Source organism: Rhopalosiphum padi, chromosome 3 (assembly GCF_020882245.1).
Source record: "Rhopalosiphum padi isolate XX-2018 chromosome 3, ASM2088224v1, whole genome shotgun sequence".
In the NCBI taxonomy this organism is placed as follows: domain Eukaryota; kingdom Metazoa; phylum Arthropoda; class Insecta; order Hemiptera; family Aphididae; genus Rhopalosiphum; species Rhopalosiphum padi.
The window spans coordinates 6,660,359-6,681,903 of record NC_083599.1 but is presented as its reverse complement, the minus strand read 5'-3'; the positions used below and the strand labels follow the sequence as shown (position 1 = coordinate 6,681,903).

Genomic DNA, 21,545 nt, shown 5'->3' with positions numbered 1-21,545 from the left:
ACTATACATTGTTATTGGCTTGCTTGTTTGAACATAAAATTAGGCCCTGTATAGTAGCGCGTGATAGTAGTGTTCTCTAGAAACCTTTATTTTTATTTTCGTTTCATAAAATATCTCAAAAACTAACAACGGCTAAGTAACCTTAGAAACTTAGATCGATTTTCGGTAATTTCCCAATGAGTATTTCCGAATGGTTGGTTCTCGGTGCGATTAAAAGTGCAATGAGAACCATTAAATAGGTATCGTGGTTACAATATACACATACAACTATACAAAATTAACTAGCGAACCGCTATGAAGAAAATAATGTGTGTAAACAATGAATAAAATACAAAAGGGCGTTTATTCTATATTATTATAGTATTATATTTTAGATGGAAATTATATTCAAGCCACTTTATAAGGTATGATAAAAGAGAAAACTATTTAACTATCAACAATATGGTTTTATATTTAATATAATATTATGATATACCATAATCCTAGGCCTAATATTTATAAAACATTTATGCTTCATTATGTGCGATTATTCTATGAATAAACAAAATATTCTTATCATTCGTATTATATAATGATTGACCTTTATTATACGATATATACCCTGATAATCACATATACATTTCAAAATCAATCAGATTCTATGAGAAAAAAATTAGTCGGAAAAAAATCATATAGAAAAATTTCAACTTTTTTGGATCAATCTTTTTAATAAAAATAATTAACTTTTTTTTCATAAAATAATGCGACCAAAGTCAGTCAACGTAGAGTGTAGCCGCCCTTGTCATCCTTTAACTGGGAAGGTTACAATCATTATAGATTACCCGTCTACTATAAGGGTAAGAGCCAAGGGAGATTATCTAATTTCACAATTTCGTCGAAAAAATTAATCCAAAAATTAATTCTTTTTGGATTTAGTTTATCTGCATCAATATAAAAAGTGTGTACCAAATTTACTAGTGTATACATTTTACAGTAATAATGGTTTAATAATAAAAAAAAATTATAAAGCTATTATCTTATCAAAAGTATAAAAAAATATTTCGTTTAAATTACATTTGTTTTTTTTTTAAAAACAGTATATTTTCGTTCTTAAAAATCACTCTACATATTATAATATATTAGCGTACTTACTACTTAATCAAAATATATTGAACGTTGGTGTTGTTCTGATACAGTTTATTCTTCAAAAGTTTGAATCGGATAATGGCGAAATAGACTTGGAATATAATGGTTGACGACAACCTTGTTGGCAATAGATAAGTAAAAAATTATCTAGATACAAATAAATACAACATAAACTGAATTTATCTAGATAAAGATAGAGATAAAAATAAATTTATTTAGAAAAACAATATTACATTTTTTTTACACTTCTTTAATTTTTTTTAATTTTTAACATCGTATTTCATTTAGATATTTTATTTAAAGAGTTCCCAACACTACATTATTCTGTTGGTCAGCCTGATGACCAACGGTAAATACCGCGATTACCCCGTCGCTATAAGTTAGTATTTCGTACCTATTCGGGGTGTCGACTCTAGAGAATCACGGATATTATATAGAATCTCAAATTTATCGGTATTAGACCATGGTATAAAAACAAACTATGGATACTGACAACTGCATAAAATATGTATTCGATATTCGAGGCGGGCGGATAATCACAGTAATACTTTCCGTCAGTCAGTCTTATCATCGCCACCATTATTCTTACATCTGACTCTAAACAGTCGATTCTCGATCGAACCATTTCGGCGTGTTTTTATTTTGTCACCCGCGAGTGCATATTGCATATTGTGTATGTTTTATTGTATTTAATATTGTGCAATGAGCCGAAATTTTTGCTATAAATCTCGAACTATAATTCACCGTTATCGTTTTGCGTAGCCGTTCTGTACGAGTGCGCGTTATATAGGTCATGGTTTAGCAATTATTTTCTAAGTGAATCTAAATGAGTTGAAAAAAAATATATGTTTAAGGTCCAGAATTTTTTTTTGTATATACAATTTAATGAAAACATATTTTATTTTTACGAATGGAAGTTACGGTAAGTTCCTGTATAGTTTAATACAATATCATAAACTATAAACAAAAACTTATTCATATTATGATTCGAGAGAACTCTCGTTTCTCTCATTTAATTATTATTAAATAAGTTCTTAAAAAACATTTTATTAAAAAAATAACTGTACATATCGTTAGCATAAATCACGAGGCACAAGTCTACAGATTACAAATTATTTTTTTTTAAATACTGAACATTCTAAATCAAACTTAAAATTTACATAATTGGCAACAAAAGTAAGTAAAAAAATACTCTTTCAAAAATAGTTCTTAACTCAAAAGTTTTTATCCAACTACACTGAACATTAAATTTTATTTTTACTTTAAATGTAGTCTGTTATGCTAAAAATAATGTTACTAATTGACAGTATAATAAGTTAACATAATACAAATTGAATTTAAAATTACAATTTTTTGTGAAAATCATAAATAAAATTAATTTTGAACTTGAGATACCATTAAATTTTTTCTTAGACTTAACAATATATTTTGTAGAAAAAACTATATGATTTATATATTCTTCTTTAAACTGATAAGGAAAAACTATTAATACAGGGATTCAAATTTGGTACAGAGTCGGAATGTATATTATGATCCCTACACATAATTCATAACCAGATTAATATTAAAAGACAATTTATATCACCAATTGAGTTATAATACAGCATATACATATATTATTACATAAGGTAGTCTTCCGTTTTGTAGCATGACTAATTACTAACTTTGATATTTTAGTTTGATATTTTTAGCAGTTCAGATTTTTTCCACTTACTTATTGCCAACAACTTATGTGTAAGCTCTAGTCTTTTTTAATGGCAAAACAAGTCTTAACCACTTTTTTTTCGACGGACACGCCTGCCTAGTTTTTTTGATTACTCTGATTGGCCACTTCAAGATAGGATGCACAAAGTCACTAGATACTATTGACATTTTCTTTTTTTGAAATAGACGGTTTTATATTCTCTATTTTTACACGGCCTTGCAGTAATTTTTATTATTAATCCGAATTTACAGTACCGTTGATTAAGGATATGTTTAGAAAACCTGACAAAATCTCGATAACGCGATGTGCATATCGATTTTTAATATAACATAATAAAATATAAGTATAATAAAATACTATTGTGCATTATCACTTGTTCATGTATTTTTAATTATATAACTAATGAACCTGTAATAATTTATTAGTAATTATTATATATATGACTATACATTTTTAATTATTTTTTTTTATTTTACTGCCTATGTGAAATTTGAAATCATAAATTGTCGTTCAAGTGTAAATGTGATTTAGATAAATACAAATAAAATATGATAACAATTAATATTATAAATTTATAAACGTTTTCATTCATTCTTTGGATTCAAGTCCGTATTATTTCTAATTCGTGGGCAGGTTGGTTATAAACGGGATTTAACTATTAAATAACTGAATAGTAAATTCAATCACGCGCTGGATTAACTCTTAATTTGTGTATAATATAGTATGTAACTATGGTAAAAATATATATTATTATATGTATATATGTAATGTATATATATCTTGATTAAACGAAAACGGTGTAATTAAACTATTAAAAAAAGTTTTATAAAAAAATAAATAAATTAATAGCTTACAATTACATACCATGCAGAAAATATGTATATATGTATACAATAAGTGTTATTATCGTATGCGCATCGTGAAAACGAAGGTTTACACCTACCTACTTTATTTGAAAATTTTTTTTTAACTTAAATTGTAAATATAATGAAAATTTAATTTCACGCAACGTTTTCTTTTGCTTTCATGCGGGTGTTTTATATTTCCGTGTCTTTGCAGCATTATAATATACATATATGCGTTTTTCTTCCACGACCCTGGAATAAGCTATCTACATGGTCGAAGAGATAATTTATATGCATATATCATTATCGTTTTTTTACTCGTTTCAAAGCTAATAAATTTATATATATATATATATATATTTTCATAACATTAATTTCATCGTGTAACCATCGTATATAAAATCTTATTGGTATACTGTAAACTTGTAATTTGTTTGACTGTTTTGTCTCGTTCTTTTGAACTCCGGATAACGAAATTTGCTCTTTTGTCATTTTCATTCCCGAGTAATAGTGCACTATATTATTTATGAAGTGTGTCGTAAAGGTAGATCGGGTATATATAACTTAAATACGTACGCGGATGCGCAGAGGGCTCCAAATAATCTAAAACGGATACATATGAACCGAAATAAATTGAAAAACTCGCTGGTGGCATAATACATCAATATAAAAAAATTTACGCAGTAAGAGGTATTTAACACGCATTATACCATTCATAGGTCACAGTTAACCTAACTTGTTGACGGTGACATATTTTTGATTTTTAATACATAAACATGTTCATAATAAAGTTTTATATTATTATTTTTATATGTATATACATACATGAATTTAGAAGCTAAAATTCAAATTTACCGCAAACTCTGAGATAGCGAAATTATACAAAATGTGATTTGTGTGAATACCTATATAATTAAAATTTAGAATCAATTATTAATTCAGCGAGCATTCAAACTACAGTATGATAAAGTAATCAATATTTTAGAGAAGTTTAGTGGTGGTGATGATGTAAAATTGTGGTAAATATTTTTATAAATTATTGTTTAAATTACTATACCTATATATAATCAAATTGAAGAATATTTGGTAACTTACTGTTTAACGTAGTATTTATTAATTCAATTAAATAAGTGTTAATTTATTTTAAGTTAAACAAAGGGTAATTGCTTAAATTGCCAACAATAGGTACATACAATTAATTGTATACCTTGAACTTGTTTTAATTTCTGTAATAATATTAAGGTACTATATACATTATACACTGTAAGTTGTATTAGATACCACCCATTCCCATAGAAATAAATCTGATCTATATTTCCGTATTTGATAAAAATATATTTAAAATATATTGTAAAATCGAAATGAATTAGAAAAAACACAATAATATACACTGCAGCAATAATTTTTAGATCATATCACTATGACCACCATGCAAGGACGAATGATGTATTATACTACTGCAGTATACAAAATACTCACAAGCATCTGTCTCGATTAGTTTCTAAACTATGTCGAGAGAGTAGTATTTAATCATCCAAATTTGTGTAAAGGCTTTGAGTCCACTAAATCTAGTATTTGCTCTGTAAAACTATGTACACACGCGGTTGACGTATATTTACACTCGTTTTCGTGGTTTTTGGTTCGACACAGTTACAGTATGTCTATATGCAACGTTTTTCCGTCCATCCAACAAACGAGTGGACTTCAGAAGATAAAAAAATAATTAACCACAGAAGATTATAATTTATAATACATATAATGACTATGTTCAGATAGTCTAGTTAAAAGAGAATACCATAGTAAGCGATTAATGAATCCAGCAGAAAAATATAGAATTCGATAGTTCGTGTCGGTTTGTAACGATATTTAAATATATTACTGGTTTGTCTACGGATTTCATCTATAACTAAACACAAAATGAATTATAACAATCTATATATACTTAAAGATGGTTATATACTTGTACATACAATTAAAATATAATACCTATAAATTATAGGTAATTATAGCTAATCTTAGTAAGTGGTGTATAAAATAATGATGAAATAATTTCTAAGTAAATTTATGTAATGCTAGAAAATTTCGAGGTGGGGGCACTCTCCCCTAGATACAGCCTTGCTCATAATTATAGCTTTGTATCATGATTTATAATTAATTCTTACGGTATGTTATATATTATATTATTACATATTTTATATATCATACAATGTACGATTATGCAAATATACGTGAATATTATAAATAATATCATTATTAAATTATTTTTTATTTATAAATATAATACTACAGTATAATATATTAATATGTGCATATACAATGTAATTAATCATATACATAGTTTAAATGTATTATACATTTTACGTTCATTCGTTATACCATAGCACTGTAGATTCTAATAGTATCGTAGTATGAACATTTTTTTATTGTCACCTATGTGAAATAGTGTAACATTCCGTAGAGCATTGCTATATATCATACGATACTATATAATATATTAGATAATTACTAAATAAATATTTATGGTTTGAACCAAAAATGGTTGATAACTTTTTTTTTAAAAATAGAGAAATAGGCGAACACTAAGTTTTACTAAAATTACATTAACGAGTTAAACTACACAATACTGAAGCTGTATTTTAGTTTCGATAAGAAATCATTAAATTCAAAAAACTATTTGGATCGCGTTTAAATTACGTTAAGTGTTTAATAATTTAAATTATAGAAAGCTGGTTTGCGACATCTCTTTGAAGTTTTCCGAGAAGTTTTAGATATCGTAGTTACCTTTAGATTTGAGAAAATAAAATTAAATCTCCGGTATGCGATTTAGATGGTACTGAATACAGATACTGATTTCCCGTGCTGAATTTGGCGTAGAAACCTGAAAATTGTGGACATAGAAAAGAACAACTATCATAAGCCTCGGTTCAAAAATTAAATGTTCTTAAACTCGCCAATGTAGCTATTTTGTCTATGCATTACGCCGTCATACGCGATATTATCCCATTCTTTCTTCAACGTGTGTTATGATCAGTTTCACAAGGTGTACACATTGCATTAATTATAATAATATTTATACACGACTATTGAATAATTATTTTTTTTTCTCTTATAATACAACAATAATATTAGAAAAACCAGTAGTGCACCGTGCACGATAATATTATTAACAATAATAATAATTTATTGATGATAGTCTTAATAACCGTATGTCCAAACTGATCAACCATAATTATATTAAACAGTAATCTATATTTTAAATTGAAAAAGCAATAAATAAGCTAACCTATCCTACCATTATAGAATAATATTATGTTCAAATAACGTTAAAAAATTAACAATATCGTTTAAATAACAGTTTTATGAAATTATCATAATATAATATTATGATACATAAATTAAGTAACGTAAGTAAGTGAAAAAAAAATGTTTTTGTACTCAAGAAATTATATCAGATAACAGTGTAGAAACTAAAAATTATCAATACATATAAGTATAAGTATAAGTATTAAATAAATAGTTTATACAAATTATTTTAGTCTCTTTTTTTGTCCAATTCGAAATATCAAACGCAAAAGAGTCATTTCAGTCCAAAAATCGGTCTCAATTATAGTTACAATTTTCTATCATAATTTTAGTAAATAATATAGAATTTGTTTTATTATGTATCATATAGATGATTAAAGACATAAGAATATTCAACTTTTATAAAACCGGATGTGTAAAAAAATATTTGAATTATTAAAAAACAATTGAATATGTGAAAACGTTAAGATATTAGGATGTATAGATTCCAAAAGTTTCTATTATACAATTGTATGAAAAAAAATAAAGGAATGTAGAACGATATAAAATAAAAAACCATATCGAAAAACTTTGTAATTACCTATATTATAAACTGCATAAATAACAAAAACAATTTTTTTTTTTAATAAATCATTTGTAGTTATTACAGAGTTTGAAAGGGAATATTTTAATTAATTGTAATAGATTAAAAACATAGAATTATGTAAGTAATATTTTTATTTTTTTACCGTATACTTACCATCACGTATCTATAACACCTAAATGAATATAATATTGTATTATAAAACTTGATCAGACATGAATGATGTGTGTTTTTTCAATTTTTTTTTTTTGGTTGGCTTCTAATCGATTATAATTACCTACCTATACATTCCAAACGTCAGTTATTTCCAGTCCATTAATCGAATTGAAAAAAACAATTTTTTTTCTCAGAGGTGTATTAATTAAATAATGTAAATTAAAATCACTTTTTCTAATATTTTAGTGTATTTAGGCCGAAACAAATACATATTGAAACTATACTATCATGCTAATTTTCATAAGTAAAAAAAAAAATATAAACACTTCATTATTTATTGGTTTTTTTAAAAAAAATCCCTTTATATAGCGAGAAGTTTTGACACCACACGCGTGATTATCTCATTTTTTAGCATGTAAACTGATTTTAAAATGTTCTTTCAACATAATTGGTTTACAACATATTATCCGATGGTATTATATGGGATCAGATTTACAACAGCGTTGTTTGCCTATATTTAGTGAATAGTATTATGGTATTATTCTTCATGCGAAATTTTATTTAAATATATATTAAATATTATTGATTAAGTGTTATATTACACGTACATGATTATCTGAACAACACTGGCTATTGAATTCGCACTGCACATTTACTTAATGGATATACCTAATGTTTATTTAAATTTGTAATTTTACTGAATATTTAAAATTATTCATCTTAAACGATGCAAATAATGTTTCAACGCAATTAATTATCTGAAAAACCAGAAGCGGCTTTAATTATATCGTATATCATTTTAGTCATGTGCACAAATATGTACGAAGGAACTTTCCGATAATATTATAATATAGTTCCTTATGTTGGACTAGTTCCAAAACGCTGTTGGCAATGTATTGTTGGTTCAGGTAAATTAAAAATTTCTAAAATAGCTTGAAATAACCAATAGCATTTTATTATAATAATTCGATAGAAATAATATTTTTTTAAACATAGCATTTTCATAGTTCAATATTTAGTTTAGTATGAAAAAATTACTTTTGGATATTACGAGGTAATGTAAATCACTTCAAAACTGTATTTAGTTTTTATTTGTTTTATTATGCTCAATAACTATATTATTATTTATTTTTAATATAAATTATTTTCCTATTGATTTCTATATATTATGTTCAACATATTTGTTTCGAATTAGAATATTTTTGAAAATAAAATGTTTAACGAACGATATAAAATAATCAACGCTCTTGAAATATTAATAAGTATAGTTACAAAATTGTTTTATCATTATGTTTAGGTATTTTTTTTCGTATAAGTTATACTACTATCGAAAAACTTGAAATATTTTATGAACGCTCAAATTATATTTATCTATAATATTATTATTGCTAATTTGTTAGCTTATTCATGTAATACTCTGCGCCTCACATAATATATCGTTCATAGAAAGACACATTTCCACGAATTCAATCGTTTGAGTTAGAGTTTAAATAAACCAGCAATTTATTTTTTTATTCGTTTTCTACTTATATTTGTTTATTTATTATGTATACTTGCAAAAAAATAAACATGTGTATACAACTATTTTTGGAAAAATAAAACCGGATAAATGTTTTGAAGAATACAAAGATACAATATGTGTAATGTTTAGTTTTCTAACACATTAATGTTCAAATTATTTTTTATAATATCAAAAACAAACAGTTACCTTTAACAACCTATAATGTATAAAAACAAAATTAAACGACCAAACAACAATAAGTCAATTAACGGGGTTGAACTTGAAATTATATATAATAAAACAAAATTAACAAAAGATTTTATTTTAAAGATTATTATCTAAATTTATAAATTACATAAAATAGAAATTTTCAAACATAATGTATTAAGCAGAAAATGTATAAAAGGGTGTTATTTTAATTTTAACGAATAATTATTATACATTAATGTACATTAATTTATTTTAATTAACAATAATCAAAATATTTTATAATTATTGTTATTCACTGTGCAAAAAAAAAATGAGTTTATAAATAGGTAACCGCTCTGTTGTACAACAGTGTTGTGAGAGTCGGATGTACTTCATCATTGAGTAGACGAGTAGACACTATAATGGGTGTGATAAATTTTAATTCAACAATAAGTTATTTTATACCTAAACCTATGTTAAAAAAAAAAAACGATTCTGAACGAAGAAAGTCCAACTTTTTAATAATATTTAATATATTAAATTATTAACCAATATTTACAAACGATTATTTGAATGCTAATATTAACATTTTACAAATGTTTTTTTTCAATTATTTTAAAATTAATGAGTTTTAAATTTTAACCTAATTGAAGTACCAAATAGAAAACTAGATCCTAAATTTATAAAAACAGTCGTTTTATTTTCAAAAAATGTGTAAAAATCAAACGACTATTGTTTGATAAGTAATATTTTTAATAGGTTGTTTAATACGTCATGCTAAAATGATAATTTTGTCTCCAAAATGAGGATGGTGTCGTTTATTTTTATTGTCTGGTTATCTTTGGTTATCTTTCAGTGGCTTTATTTTTGTCGGTAACGTACGTGCACATAATCTAATTAAGTCGAGCTCGGCAAAATTCGAATTAAATAATGGTTTTCCAAAAAAAGAGTTATCGTCATATTTTTGATGTCGGTTTTATTTTTTCTTATATTTTTTAAAAGTCACTTGGGAACGTAAGTATAGCCGTCGCGAATGAGACGATGTTCGCAAAACCCTCTGGGAAATCTTTGAAACAACGTCGACGATTCAAAAAAAAACTATACCTAGTACCTTAAACTTTATAGGTATCTAAAATGTGCTCAAATATTATAAATCATATAACTAGAACAATTTATCGACATCATATACATTTTGTAAACCCAAAAGAAGTTGATCGTATGCCAAGACTATTCGATTTTTGCATAAATATAATTTAATATTGAAATTATACTAATACCTAATTTAATAATACGAGTTCAATATTTAATTTATTTTATATTATGTTACTTTGATTATACCATTGTTTTTGTATTATAATATAACTTAAGTTAGGTTAGTAAGTACTTTTAATATTTTAAATTAATTTTATAGATATAATTATTTATGAATTAATCTTCATATGTAATAATATTAAATTCAAAAGTTTATACACTACTCACTACTGTATTATAAGTATGAATAAGAAAATAGTTTGTTTTTTTCAAATCTTCAGTATTTGAATAACAAAGGAATTGTTAAGTCAAATTATTTTATAAAACTTATACCTGCCAAAAGGATTTGGGAACTACTAACTGTGTATAATAACAGTAAAGCCACTCCTCAGACAGTATTTAGAAAATTATGGTGTGATTTTTTTTTTAATAGTATAAAAGCATTTCAAAAATATTATTATCGTTATTACAAAATATGATATTTGAGTCGTCTTGGTTCACTCACCTCAGCGTGAGATAAAGGAGTATAAGTAACATTTTTAGATTCAATAGCTATGATAAATCATAACATTTGAAAAAATGATTCAAAATAGAGCATATTATATAATTATACAAATTTGTATCATTAATTCAAAGTTATTATAAAAACATTTGAATTTTATTAAGCTTATTTCGGTATGATACTAGTATTATATTATTACAATATATTTATGTATATTTTATCGATTAAAATGTAATGATGAATAATATCGTCAGAAACTCAGTAGATAATCATTATACACAAACACATACCTAGAAAATTGTAAAAGTTCGTATTTCTGAATAAGAATGAACAATACGATTTTATGAATCAACTATAATGTAAATGTACAGTTAAGCTTTGTCGAACAGATATATCCTAAACATAAATGCAATTGTGTCGAGATATAAAAAACAATGGAAAAACTAATCAGTATTTTGTTTTAAAACAAACCATGATTTATACACTGATAATCATTTCACAGAATATAATATATGAATTCTGTTTTTTTTTTCAAAAAAAAGTGAAATAATATTTTAAACACACTATTAAACGAAATTGAGTTGTAAGTGTGTACATTTTTTAGTGTACAGTTATTATTCATATACTATATGAATGAAAAACAATTAAACTCAATTAATTTAAATATAGATTAAATTATATTACCGAAGAGAATTATAACTTAAATATATTTTATTATTATTTTATTTTAATAACTAAATTTTTTATTTAACTGAATAGTTTAATACTGATCAGGTGATTGCAAAATAAACACAAAAATCTCATAAAATTCTTAGTGATTTTTCACCGAGATAGACATATAGACGAGAACAATGTATTATCTTATTCTGCTGCACACTCTATCGGATGTATTAAATACTGCATTAACCAACTTCGATTTTATACTCTGTAGAATTATAAATTAAATTCTGAAATTCAAACATATTATAGTACGTTATCTATTTCTTTATTTGTATATTTTGTTCATACTACTTCCGTGTATTGATCTTAAATTGAATTCGAGTCTTTTTTACTGTAATAATAATAATAATATCTACAATATATTCATAGTCCTATATATATTACATGATTTTAAACATAATTATAATACGTGGGTTAAGTTTAAAATGTTAAAATAGTGTAGAAAACAATTTGTATGCAATTAGAAAATCTTAAAACACAGAGATTCACTGCGTTTTAAGACTGATGGATGTGATAAAATTTCAAAAAAAATCTGTAATATTTTTTTTTTTTTTGAGAAATAAATATATTATATACGTTAACAATTAAGTTGAGAATTATTTTCAAAAATTTTATCGCATGCAACGTTCAGTATAAGAGTTTAATATTATAATAATACTCGATATTTCAAATTTATTACGCATTCGTGTCCATTTCATTTTAAATTTATGAACCATAAAATATTATGTGATGTCAATGTTGATTTAATATTTAGGAGTAATATGATTAATTTTGTACTATATATATTATATTAATATAGTATTTAATTAGTTTAATAATTCTGGTATAAAAGCCACGAGGGTGCATTTAGTTATTTAAAATTTCAATAATTAGAATATTTTAATTTCATTTTATACGATACATAAACATTATCAAAATAATAGTATATAACATCGATAAAAAAATAATACGATTAAGTCTCTTGATTTTAATTCATATTTAACTCATTAAAACTACTATTTTACACTAAACGCAACATTATAGGTATTCTATTTACTATTAAAAATCATCGTAAATCTTGTATATTATTACTCGTAGTTATACAATATAACCACCCGATACGATTTGATTAAAAATAATATCTTGTTACTTCTATGATCAACAGACTGAACTAAACTAAATCGATATTTACGCTTAAGGTTTAAAGATTAATTAATTATTTTTTTTTTTTTATCATGAAAATAAAATAAATAGTAAAAATGTATACGGTGCGTTAGACCATATGATTTTGAGGTATACTCTTTATTGAAATCTACTGTTTCGAACTTTATTACTACCTATATTTAATACCTATTTATATTTAAGCTGTATATACCATTTTATTATATAAAAACCAAGTAAAACACATTAACCTATAGTAAAATCGTGTGATTAAATTTGACTATTTAATCTGTTGAAAACAAAAACGGATTTAAGTGAATTTAAGTAATGTATAAATAATCATAAAATAAAGGTTACGATATTATAAAAATATAATATATTATAACCGATAAATTGATACTTCATAAATATTATTTTACGTTTATTAGGGTACTTTATCATGGCGACGTTATAACCATTAAACATGAATACAATATAACGCAGCTTTTGTTTTGAAATTTTCAGTTTTAATTAATTTCAAACAACTGAAACACTTTGAGTAAAAAAAAAAATAAAGCTATTGAAATCAGACAAATGTCAATCAATTAAAAATATCGTACAAAATTTGAAAACAAAACATTAATTAAATGTAGGGGCGCAATAATAATTGGGACCAGAATTGAGTAGCCATACAAAATCACGAAATAGTAAATGAGACGGCGCAGCGAAGGGTTGCGGGAAATTCGTATTGCTTTTTGCTCTTCACTAACCAAATAGTGTTCCGAGAAGAAATATTAATGATTATTCAAAATTTTTGAGCAATTATAAGTTTATTTTCATCTGCGATAATTGAATATCACATTTAAATGAAAATTTTAGTAAGGCTCTTTATACGTTTAATTAGTACGGTTTGTATATTGATTATGAATTATACTCTATACAACGTTTAGGTGTATAACACAAACCTAAATATTTTTATTACCAATAATATATTATAAACGTGTGATTTCGGATAATTCTACTTGTATACATAAAACACAAGTACATTTGATACCTACAAAATTTTCCATAGTTGTAAACCTTTCGAAAAATTGTCCAGTCAGATAATTAATGTACATTATCGCTAATCGATTTCTAAAACATCGTACAATTAGTTGCAGAAGAATATTATGTATTTTAGGTAAAAGTTGGAAGGTTTGAAAATACAACTTGCATTGTTCATGTGTATTGACAAAAGGTTGCGACCAATCCCTATTCTATTCTTCGGGTATACAGTAGTCAGTAATTTAAAAAGCTAACACTGAAAATATAGAGACAGAAAAGTTCAGAAAGTTTTTAACTAAAAAACAGTATCAGTTATGATAGTATTATTATGAGTATAAAATTTAATTTTTATTAATGCAATTGAGTATTCAACCACAGATATCATATTTGAATATTAGTCGTTTAATAGGTACAATTATTATTTGCTATTTTGTTGGTTTTTTAATTTGGTGATTAAACATTTAATAAGAATACAATAAAATATTCAATACTATAATAACATCGCTTATTATTAAAATGTTTTTGTTAGTAATAAAATTAATTATACGAAGACGGTTCTCATTAAATTGTTTTTATATTAAACGCAATAAAATATTATGATACGTCAGTGGTCACTGTGAACTATTAACAAATCGTTGTTTCTACTGTTGTCAGAAAAAAATAATAAAAATTTCGATCTTCTATGAAATTGCTACACGTCCAGAAATGTTTCATATAGAAGGTCAAAAAAATCAAAAAATATTACAATTTTATGTTTAAAGATGGCTGTGTCTTATACGCCCTAAAATATCGAGACATGAAGTGTCTTTCGTTATCAAACTGATACCATATTGAAGGCTGTCAATTATGTATATTTCAAGATTAAATTACGCGTATACTCAGAAACGTCTAAATACATTGGCTTTACGAAGATCGTTAATTGTTTTCCAAAATAATGTTTATTTTCGAATACAGCTGTATTATAATTGCTTACTTGTGGTTTTCTCGATGATACAATGTAACTACATTGTGAATACATTGTATTCCCGAGAGAAATTAAAGCATACAAAAACCGTAACTAACCAATCAAACTTTAATAAGAAAAAAAATTAAATATCTGAAATAATATAATTTAAAAAAAAAAGTATTTGTTTGTAACATTGAAAATTGAAAACACAATAATTGGGTTTTGTGAAAGATTATTATTGAAAAATGTTATTTACTTGAATTTATAATTTTATGTTATTATTTTTTTTTCAACGATTTTACAAAAATCAAGACATGTATACCTAGATGGCACCTACCTTAAATATCTACTATAGTTGTATAATCAATCATTAAAATAATTTAACTCATTATTGATCTAATAAAAATAAAAATATATTTTTCATTGCAACTATTATTAATAACAACAATAATAATTATAAAGGTAAGTTAACCTAAATTTTTTTTATTTTTTTTTTTTAATGCAATACTTTCATTTTAATCCAACAAATAAAAAAATAAATAATTTAGCATTTTATTATAAATGCTGTAAATACTATCGTTTTTTTTTTATATTTTAACAGCATAAATATATAAGCAATACTTAAAAATAAAATCTATGAATATTTTTCGTTAATAAAATATTATAAAAGTTCAAAATTTAAGAAATTAAAACGTTTAATATCATTATTACTAATATTATAACGTTATAACAATATTATAAGAGAATATTTTTAACGATTAGGTACATTAAATTTATTGACTTCAATTAATATTGCTAAGAAATGTATAGTAATATACAAAGTAATATTATATAAAACTATTATTTTGTATTTTTTATTTGTTTTTAAATATTCGAGAAAGTTTAACACAACATTAATAATTATTAATTGCTACACTTCTTGGCTTTTTGTATTTTAAATTATTATTTTTTTTCCTGTATTTTGGTGCTATTTTTTTAAAATCTTTTAATTTTGAAAACGCGACATTTGAACACGATGAAATTTGTTTCCCGTCATAATTATATATTACAGTATTATAAGCACGGAGTTAAATTAAACGTATAACGTGACTCGACCACTGCAATGCCTATCTATTATTATCGCCACTGCCGGTGGTGAGGCTGTAATTTAGGCATCGCTTTTTTATAGTCGTTTTTTTGACAGTGTCGTAATAAACTACATTGTAGCCTTTAGTACGTTTCCCGGAAAAACAAATGGAAATAATTGTGCAATGCTTTGTACATAAATATTAAATATTAAAAAGTCTAATTTTAACGAGAGAATTTTCGGATTTATGGAAACCACGTGAACTTTGAAATATATTACATTACGGACGTGTTAGAATGGAAAAAAACCCGATGTTAGCTCTGCGATGCGAACATTATTTTTTTCCTTTCACTGTGACCCTATCAAATAAATTGTTTTTTTTTCACATTTCTGACGACAAAAATATAAATATTTCAAGTTTAATTAGCAAACAATAATAATAATAATAATAATAATACAGTTATTATACTCTGTCAACCTTTTTTTCTTCCCAGAAATCATTATACAATAATATCATGTTATACTATATATATATATATAATTACTTTACATTTTGAAAATTAGTACAAGTGTGTTGTCGGCTCTAACAAATAAAATATACCACTAATTGAGTACAACGACTATATTTTAATTAATTAAAATTTAAAAATGCTAAAAAGAAAATGCATATTTTAATCCCAAATTGAAAATTAAACATCCAGAATACTAAAAAATATAATGTTCTGGGAAATGAACCTAGATAGCAATATTGATGGAATGTTTTTAAATGGGTGTGGTTGTAATGTGGTTAAATCAAAGTTAGTTTCATTTTTCACACACTCTCGAATTAAATGTTTCTGTTTTACAACGTATTACAATATATTAATATGATATGTTTCTTCATTTATACGACGTAGACAACATTACAGCAATAATAAGCAATTATATGAGCTAGACGTTATATTTGATGAAATTATAGTGATAAAACTCAAAAATACCAACTTTTGGTTATCAATAATTCAGTGTTTTAAATACCAATTAGTATGTCCTAAAATCGTTTATTATAGGTATCTACATAAATAATATCATACAAATGAATAATATATATTTATTGTTTTTACCTTAAAACTAAGTTGGATTGTTTACAGCCGATATCGTTTTGATTTAGATAAAATGAAAAAAATAATAATGAACAAATATCGTGATTTTTTATATGGGTTACCTGTCTAATATAATTTTGAGTTCTGATGCTTGTTCATCGACAAATATGATAACAATTTTAATCAGAATCAATCAAATTTAAGATGTGTGCTACAAATTTCATTTAAATCACACAATAATAATTTACTAAGTATAAGTCTTATTTTAAAAAGTTAAAAATAGTCCAAAAGAAGACCAGAAAAAATTAAATTGTATTTATTATTCCAGTCGTACTTTTGAGTAGTGTGAATTATAATAAACATAATATTATTGTTATAAAACCCACTCATACCCATAAAAATATTACTCCGTCCATTCAAATATTTTTAATGTAATAAGAACACAACATTATTCGGCTATAGTTATTCGAAAGTGTTATTCCAACCATACGTTATAGAGCATAAGACACTAGAAACTTTGATGATAATTATAGGTTTCTGTTGTGTTTTCGGTATTTTTAACGACTTTCTGTTAGTATATATACATTTTTTTTTTCTTATTTATTTATTTATTATTGTTATTATTATTATTATTATTATTATTTTATTTTTTTGTTTGAGCTGAACATTTTATTAAAACTCTTGCGGACTAACCAGTTGACGAGTTAATCTCCCTACCCCCACTCTGAATACTATTAATCCAGGATTATCATAATAAATGTGCTTGGGCTTAATTTGTCCCAACAACATAATTATTATATGAAACCACATTTCTAAAATTTCACTCACTTCGTTGTTACACCACGAAAAACGTCGAAAAATGATTGAATATTTATTTTTTTTTTTTGAAATTTTGATTTTTGATTTTATTTGTGTTATGTTCAAATAATTAAACCAGAAATGTTTTGAATAATATGTCTAGTAGTAGACGATTTTAAAATTAAATACTGTGGTGATCTCTCGTATTTTAATTTGATTTTTCATATATTACATTAACTTTATTTCACGATTGTGATTTGTCGAACAGAAACCCTTCTCTTTATAAACCCGCATCTAGCCATCATGATTAATAGTTTATACTGTGAAAAAACCATATACACTGTAAAGTGAATAGATATTTTATTATCATCAACGGAGTTAATTAACATAAAATAAAGTTACAAATTATGCATTCTAGGATCTACTTTAAAAGTACCTACATCTGATTTTTACATATGTTTTTACGTGTTAAGCATTAGGTAAAAACGTATATTGTTAAAATAATATTTAATTTTTGAAATGAATATTAAAGAAAAAAAAATATTGTATATTTTGTCTTTTTAATGAAATTGAATTATGTGTTGTATCGTATTGGTATAAGCTAAATTAACTATAAAATAACTTTAATAATAATTATAAATACACAAAACACCATCATTTATTTTTAATACTATATAATATATTTTATGCACTTAGTATTGAGGTATGATAGCTTTATTGTTTCATTTGTTTTTTAATCGACAAATTTATTAATTTTTAGTGAAAATCGTAAATTTATAAACATTTTGCATTATTATTTTTAAAATTTTTTTGAATCATCTTTAGTTTTTGGAGCAAGTTTGTTATTATCAGTATTTTTTTCATAGTTGGATTATATTTCTATAATATTAGATTTAGTGACCAAAAAATCAAAGATTTTTTCAGATATTTGAAATGTATAGATTATAGGTGCGTAAAAAATCAAAAAATTGTCTTTACGAAAATTATAATTATTATACAAATTCTAATTACAAAGATTTCTTAGAAACCATATTTATCATCAAATACTTTTGGATGTGTATCATAGGCGATACAGTTTTAGTTGATGAATAATAGTGTAATTATATGCAAGCGTTTTATAAATACAATTTATTACGTTCAATATGTTTTCGCAAGTGTTTAAACGGTTTGTTTAAACTATATATTTTTTTTAATTATGTACCGGTAAGTGCTGTGAATATAATAATATAATATAAATTGAATTAGAATATATTATACACTAATAATCATGATATACTAACATTATCAGTTACATACAATTGTAATTATTTTATTTTTCAATACTTTTTTTTTTATCAAAATTAATATTACTTGATATGAGTGAACTATTTTTGTTTTATCATTTTTAATTACAGACGTTATTCATATTTAGAGATATATAATTATATAATTTTTAGTGCAACATTACTTTTTTTTTCAAAAGTCCATTTGTTCGAAATAAGTCCAAGAAACATTTCGAAACAATATTAATTGGTACAAATATATAAAATATTATTATCATATTGCATAAAAAATATAAAATACCTGCGAAATTTGTAAAAACGATTTTTACTTGAACGCGTCCGCTCTTGCGATTTCGATTACAGTTATTGCTTTACAGCGTGTCGTTAACCCGAACCCCGATATCGGTGTTCATATTCAAATCAACAATACTACGGTGTACATTAGAGACGTCTTTGCCAATGAAATACAATATATATATACATTTATATATTCACACACTATTTACCCCTCCGGTCTGTAGAGATACTATAATACGAAGGTAAAAGTGTATATATCGTGTATTAATAATTTATACAACACTGCAGACATTACCTAACAATAAGATAGCTGTCATCGGCTGGAAGGTCGGGGAAAACGGTGAACAAGGTCGGGACGGGGATTATTTTCCATTAGGAAAATTCGTCATTTGCACCACGAGCAAAACGCATTTTTAGTCATTAAACTGGGCATGCCGATTTTATGGCAATTACAATATACATATAACAACAATAATAGTAATTGTTATTAAAATAATATATTATACAACTTAAATAAAAGCGTGCATGTGGAAAACCATAATAGTATAATTATTAATCATTATGAAGCAAATTGAAAATAAAACATGTAAAAAACAAATAAATAGTTATGAAAATATTTTAATTCGTGTGTATACACGTGTATTTTTTTATTTTAATTTTTTTGTTCGTTGTTTCATCGGAAACTGTGCAATAAAAAAATGTTGCAGATCATTGTGTACAATAAACGCTAAGAAATAGTATGACACTTACAAACTTTGAGATAGTAGTTTTGTGACGCCCAACTTGGACATTGCATTATTTTTGAAACCGTCGAAAATCGAATTAGCGGGACTTTTATTATTCATATTTGTTGGCCAGCGTTTTCACAGCTACTGGGATGAAACTCGTAACGTGTGTAACGTTTGCTATATTATAATATAATAATAATAATAATAATAATAATAAAGATAATAGAGATAATTATTGTACACGGTTACGAAGAATTTACTCGACCAGTCGGTTTCCAGACGGAATGTTGCGTTTATTTATATACGAAGGACACAGAAGAAAAAAAAGACCAAAAGAAACTGATAAAGAACATTTTCATTTATTTATTTTTTCGTTTAATTTTTGGATTTTTGAAACGATATTAATAACATTAAATAGGAGTCGAATATATTCGAATATAAATATTATAGGTGATATTACATTATCATTATTTTGTTTTTTTTTTTTTACTGTTATTGCCAATCGTCTCGATGAATATTATAGTAATAATATATTACAGAAAAAAAAATTATGTACGAGTGATAAAAAAAAATAAATTTAATATTATGATTTTAATTAAAATATTTAATATAATAATTATTTACGTGATACGTTGTCCGGAATACCGACAACGAGACGAGTGCATTCAGTACACCGAAATATTATTATTTATTATATTATTATTATATTATAAAATTATATGACTTACGTACGTGTGTTGTTAAGAGCGCTATAAACGGGTCTCGACGAGAGAATATTATAATATCGTATAAAGTTACGCAGCGGAGAGGTGATGGTGGGAGTAGCGTACCAAAACAAAGACTGAGGACGCGAAGTTTCCGAGCACGCTTTTTGTACGCGGCGGTGTGTGTGGTTTTTCGTCCGCCCGTTTTCGAGGGGGGGCGCGGCGTATACTCGCACCGACCACCCCCTCACCGTGCCCCCGGGGGTGGAGGGGGCCCTGGGAGGCACGCGCGCGCGCGTATGCGTCACGCCACGAAAACTGGGTCAGCTAGCCGCCTCGGTCTCCCCCGGTGGAGGGACGACTAACGGTCGGGGGTGGTCGAGGCCGGCGTTCGGGGGCGGTGGTCGAGGTGTAGACGCGGACGCGGGTGAGTCGGAACCGCGGGGGTGGCGGTAACATGCGGTGGGGGTGATTTTGCGGTGTGGGATCGCGGGTGGTGTACATGGTCGTCATCGGGGGCAGGGGGGTGGACCGCCGCTGCCGTACGATTTTTACGTATATCCCTTCGCGCCACCGTCTAGAGTCTCGCGTGTGTGTAAGCGTCGGTGTGCTTGTGTGTATG

At 25.7% G+C, this 21,545-nt stretch overlaps 1 protein-coding gene across 3 annotated transcripts in view; it reads right to left on the bottom strand.

Annotated features, from left to right (window-relative positions):
- LOC132923876 (synaptotagmin-7) overlaps window positions 1-21,111 on the bottom strand; it is a 188,486-nt gene extending 167,375 nt beyond the window's left edge. The window contains exons 1-2 of one of the 3 annotated variants that reach the window (XM_060987860.1): window positions 20,952-21,111; window positions 20,242-20,396 (exon numbers count right to left, since the gene is read on the bottom strand). In XM_060987860.1, the coding sequence (XP_060843843.1) occupies window positions 20,242-20,336 (95 nt within the window). In that variant the 5' untranslated portion in view covers window positions 20,337-20,396; window positions 20,952-21,111. Of the gene's footprint in view, window positions 1-20,241; window positions 20,397-20,947 lie in introns of those variants that run through there. The other 2 variants (XM_060987859.1, XM_060987861.1) reach the window with 2 other exon arrangements.
- Window positions 21,112-21,545: the final 434 nt, after the last annotated feature.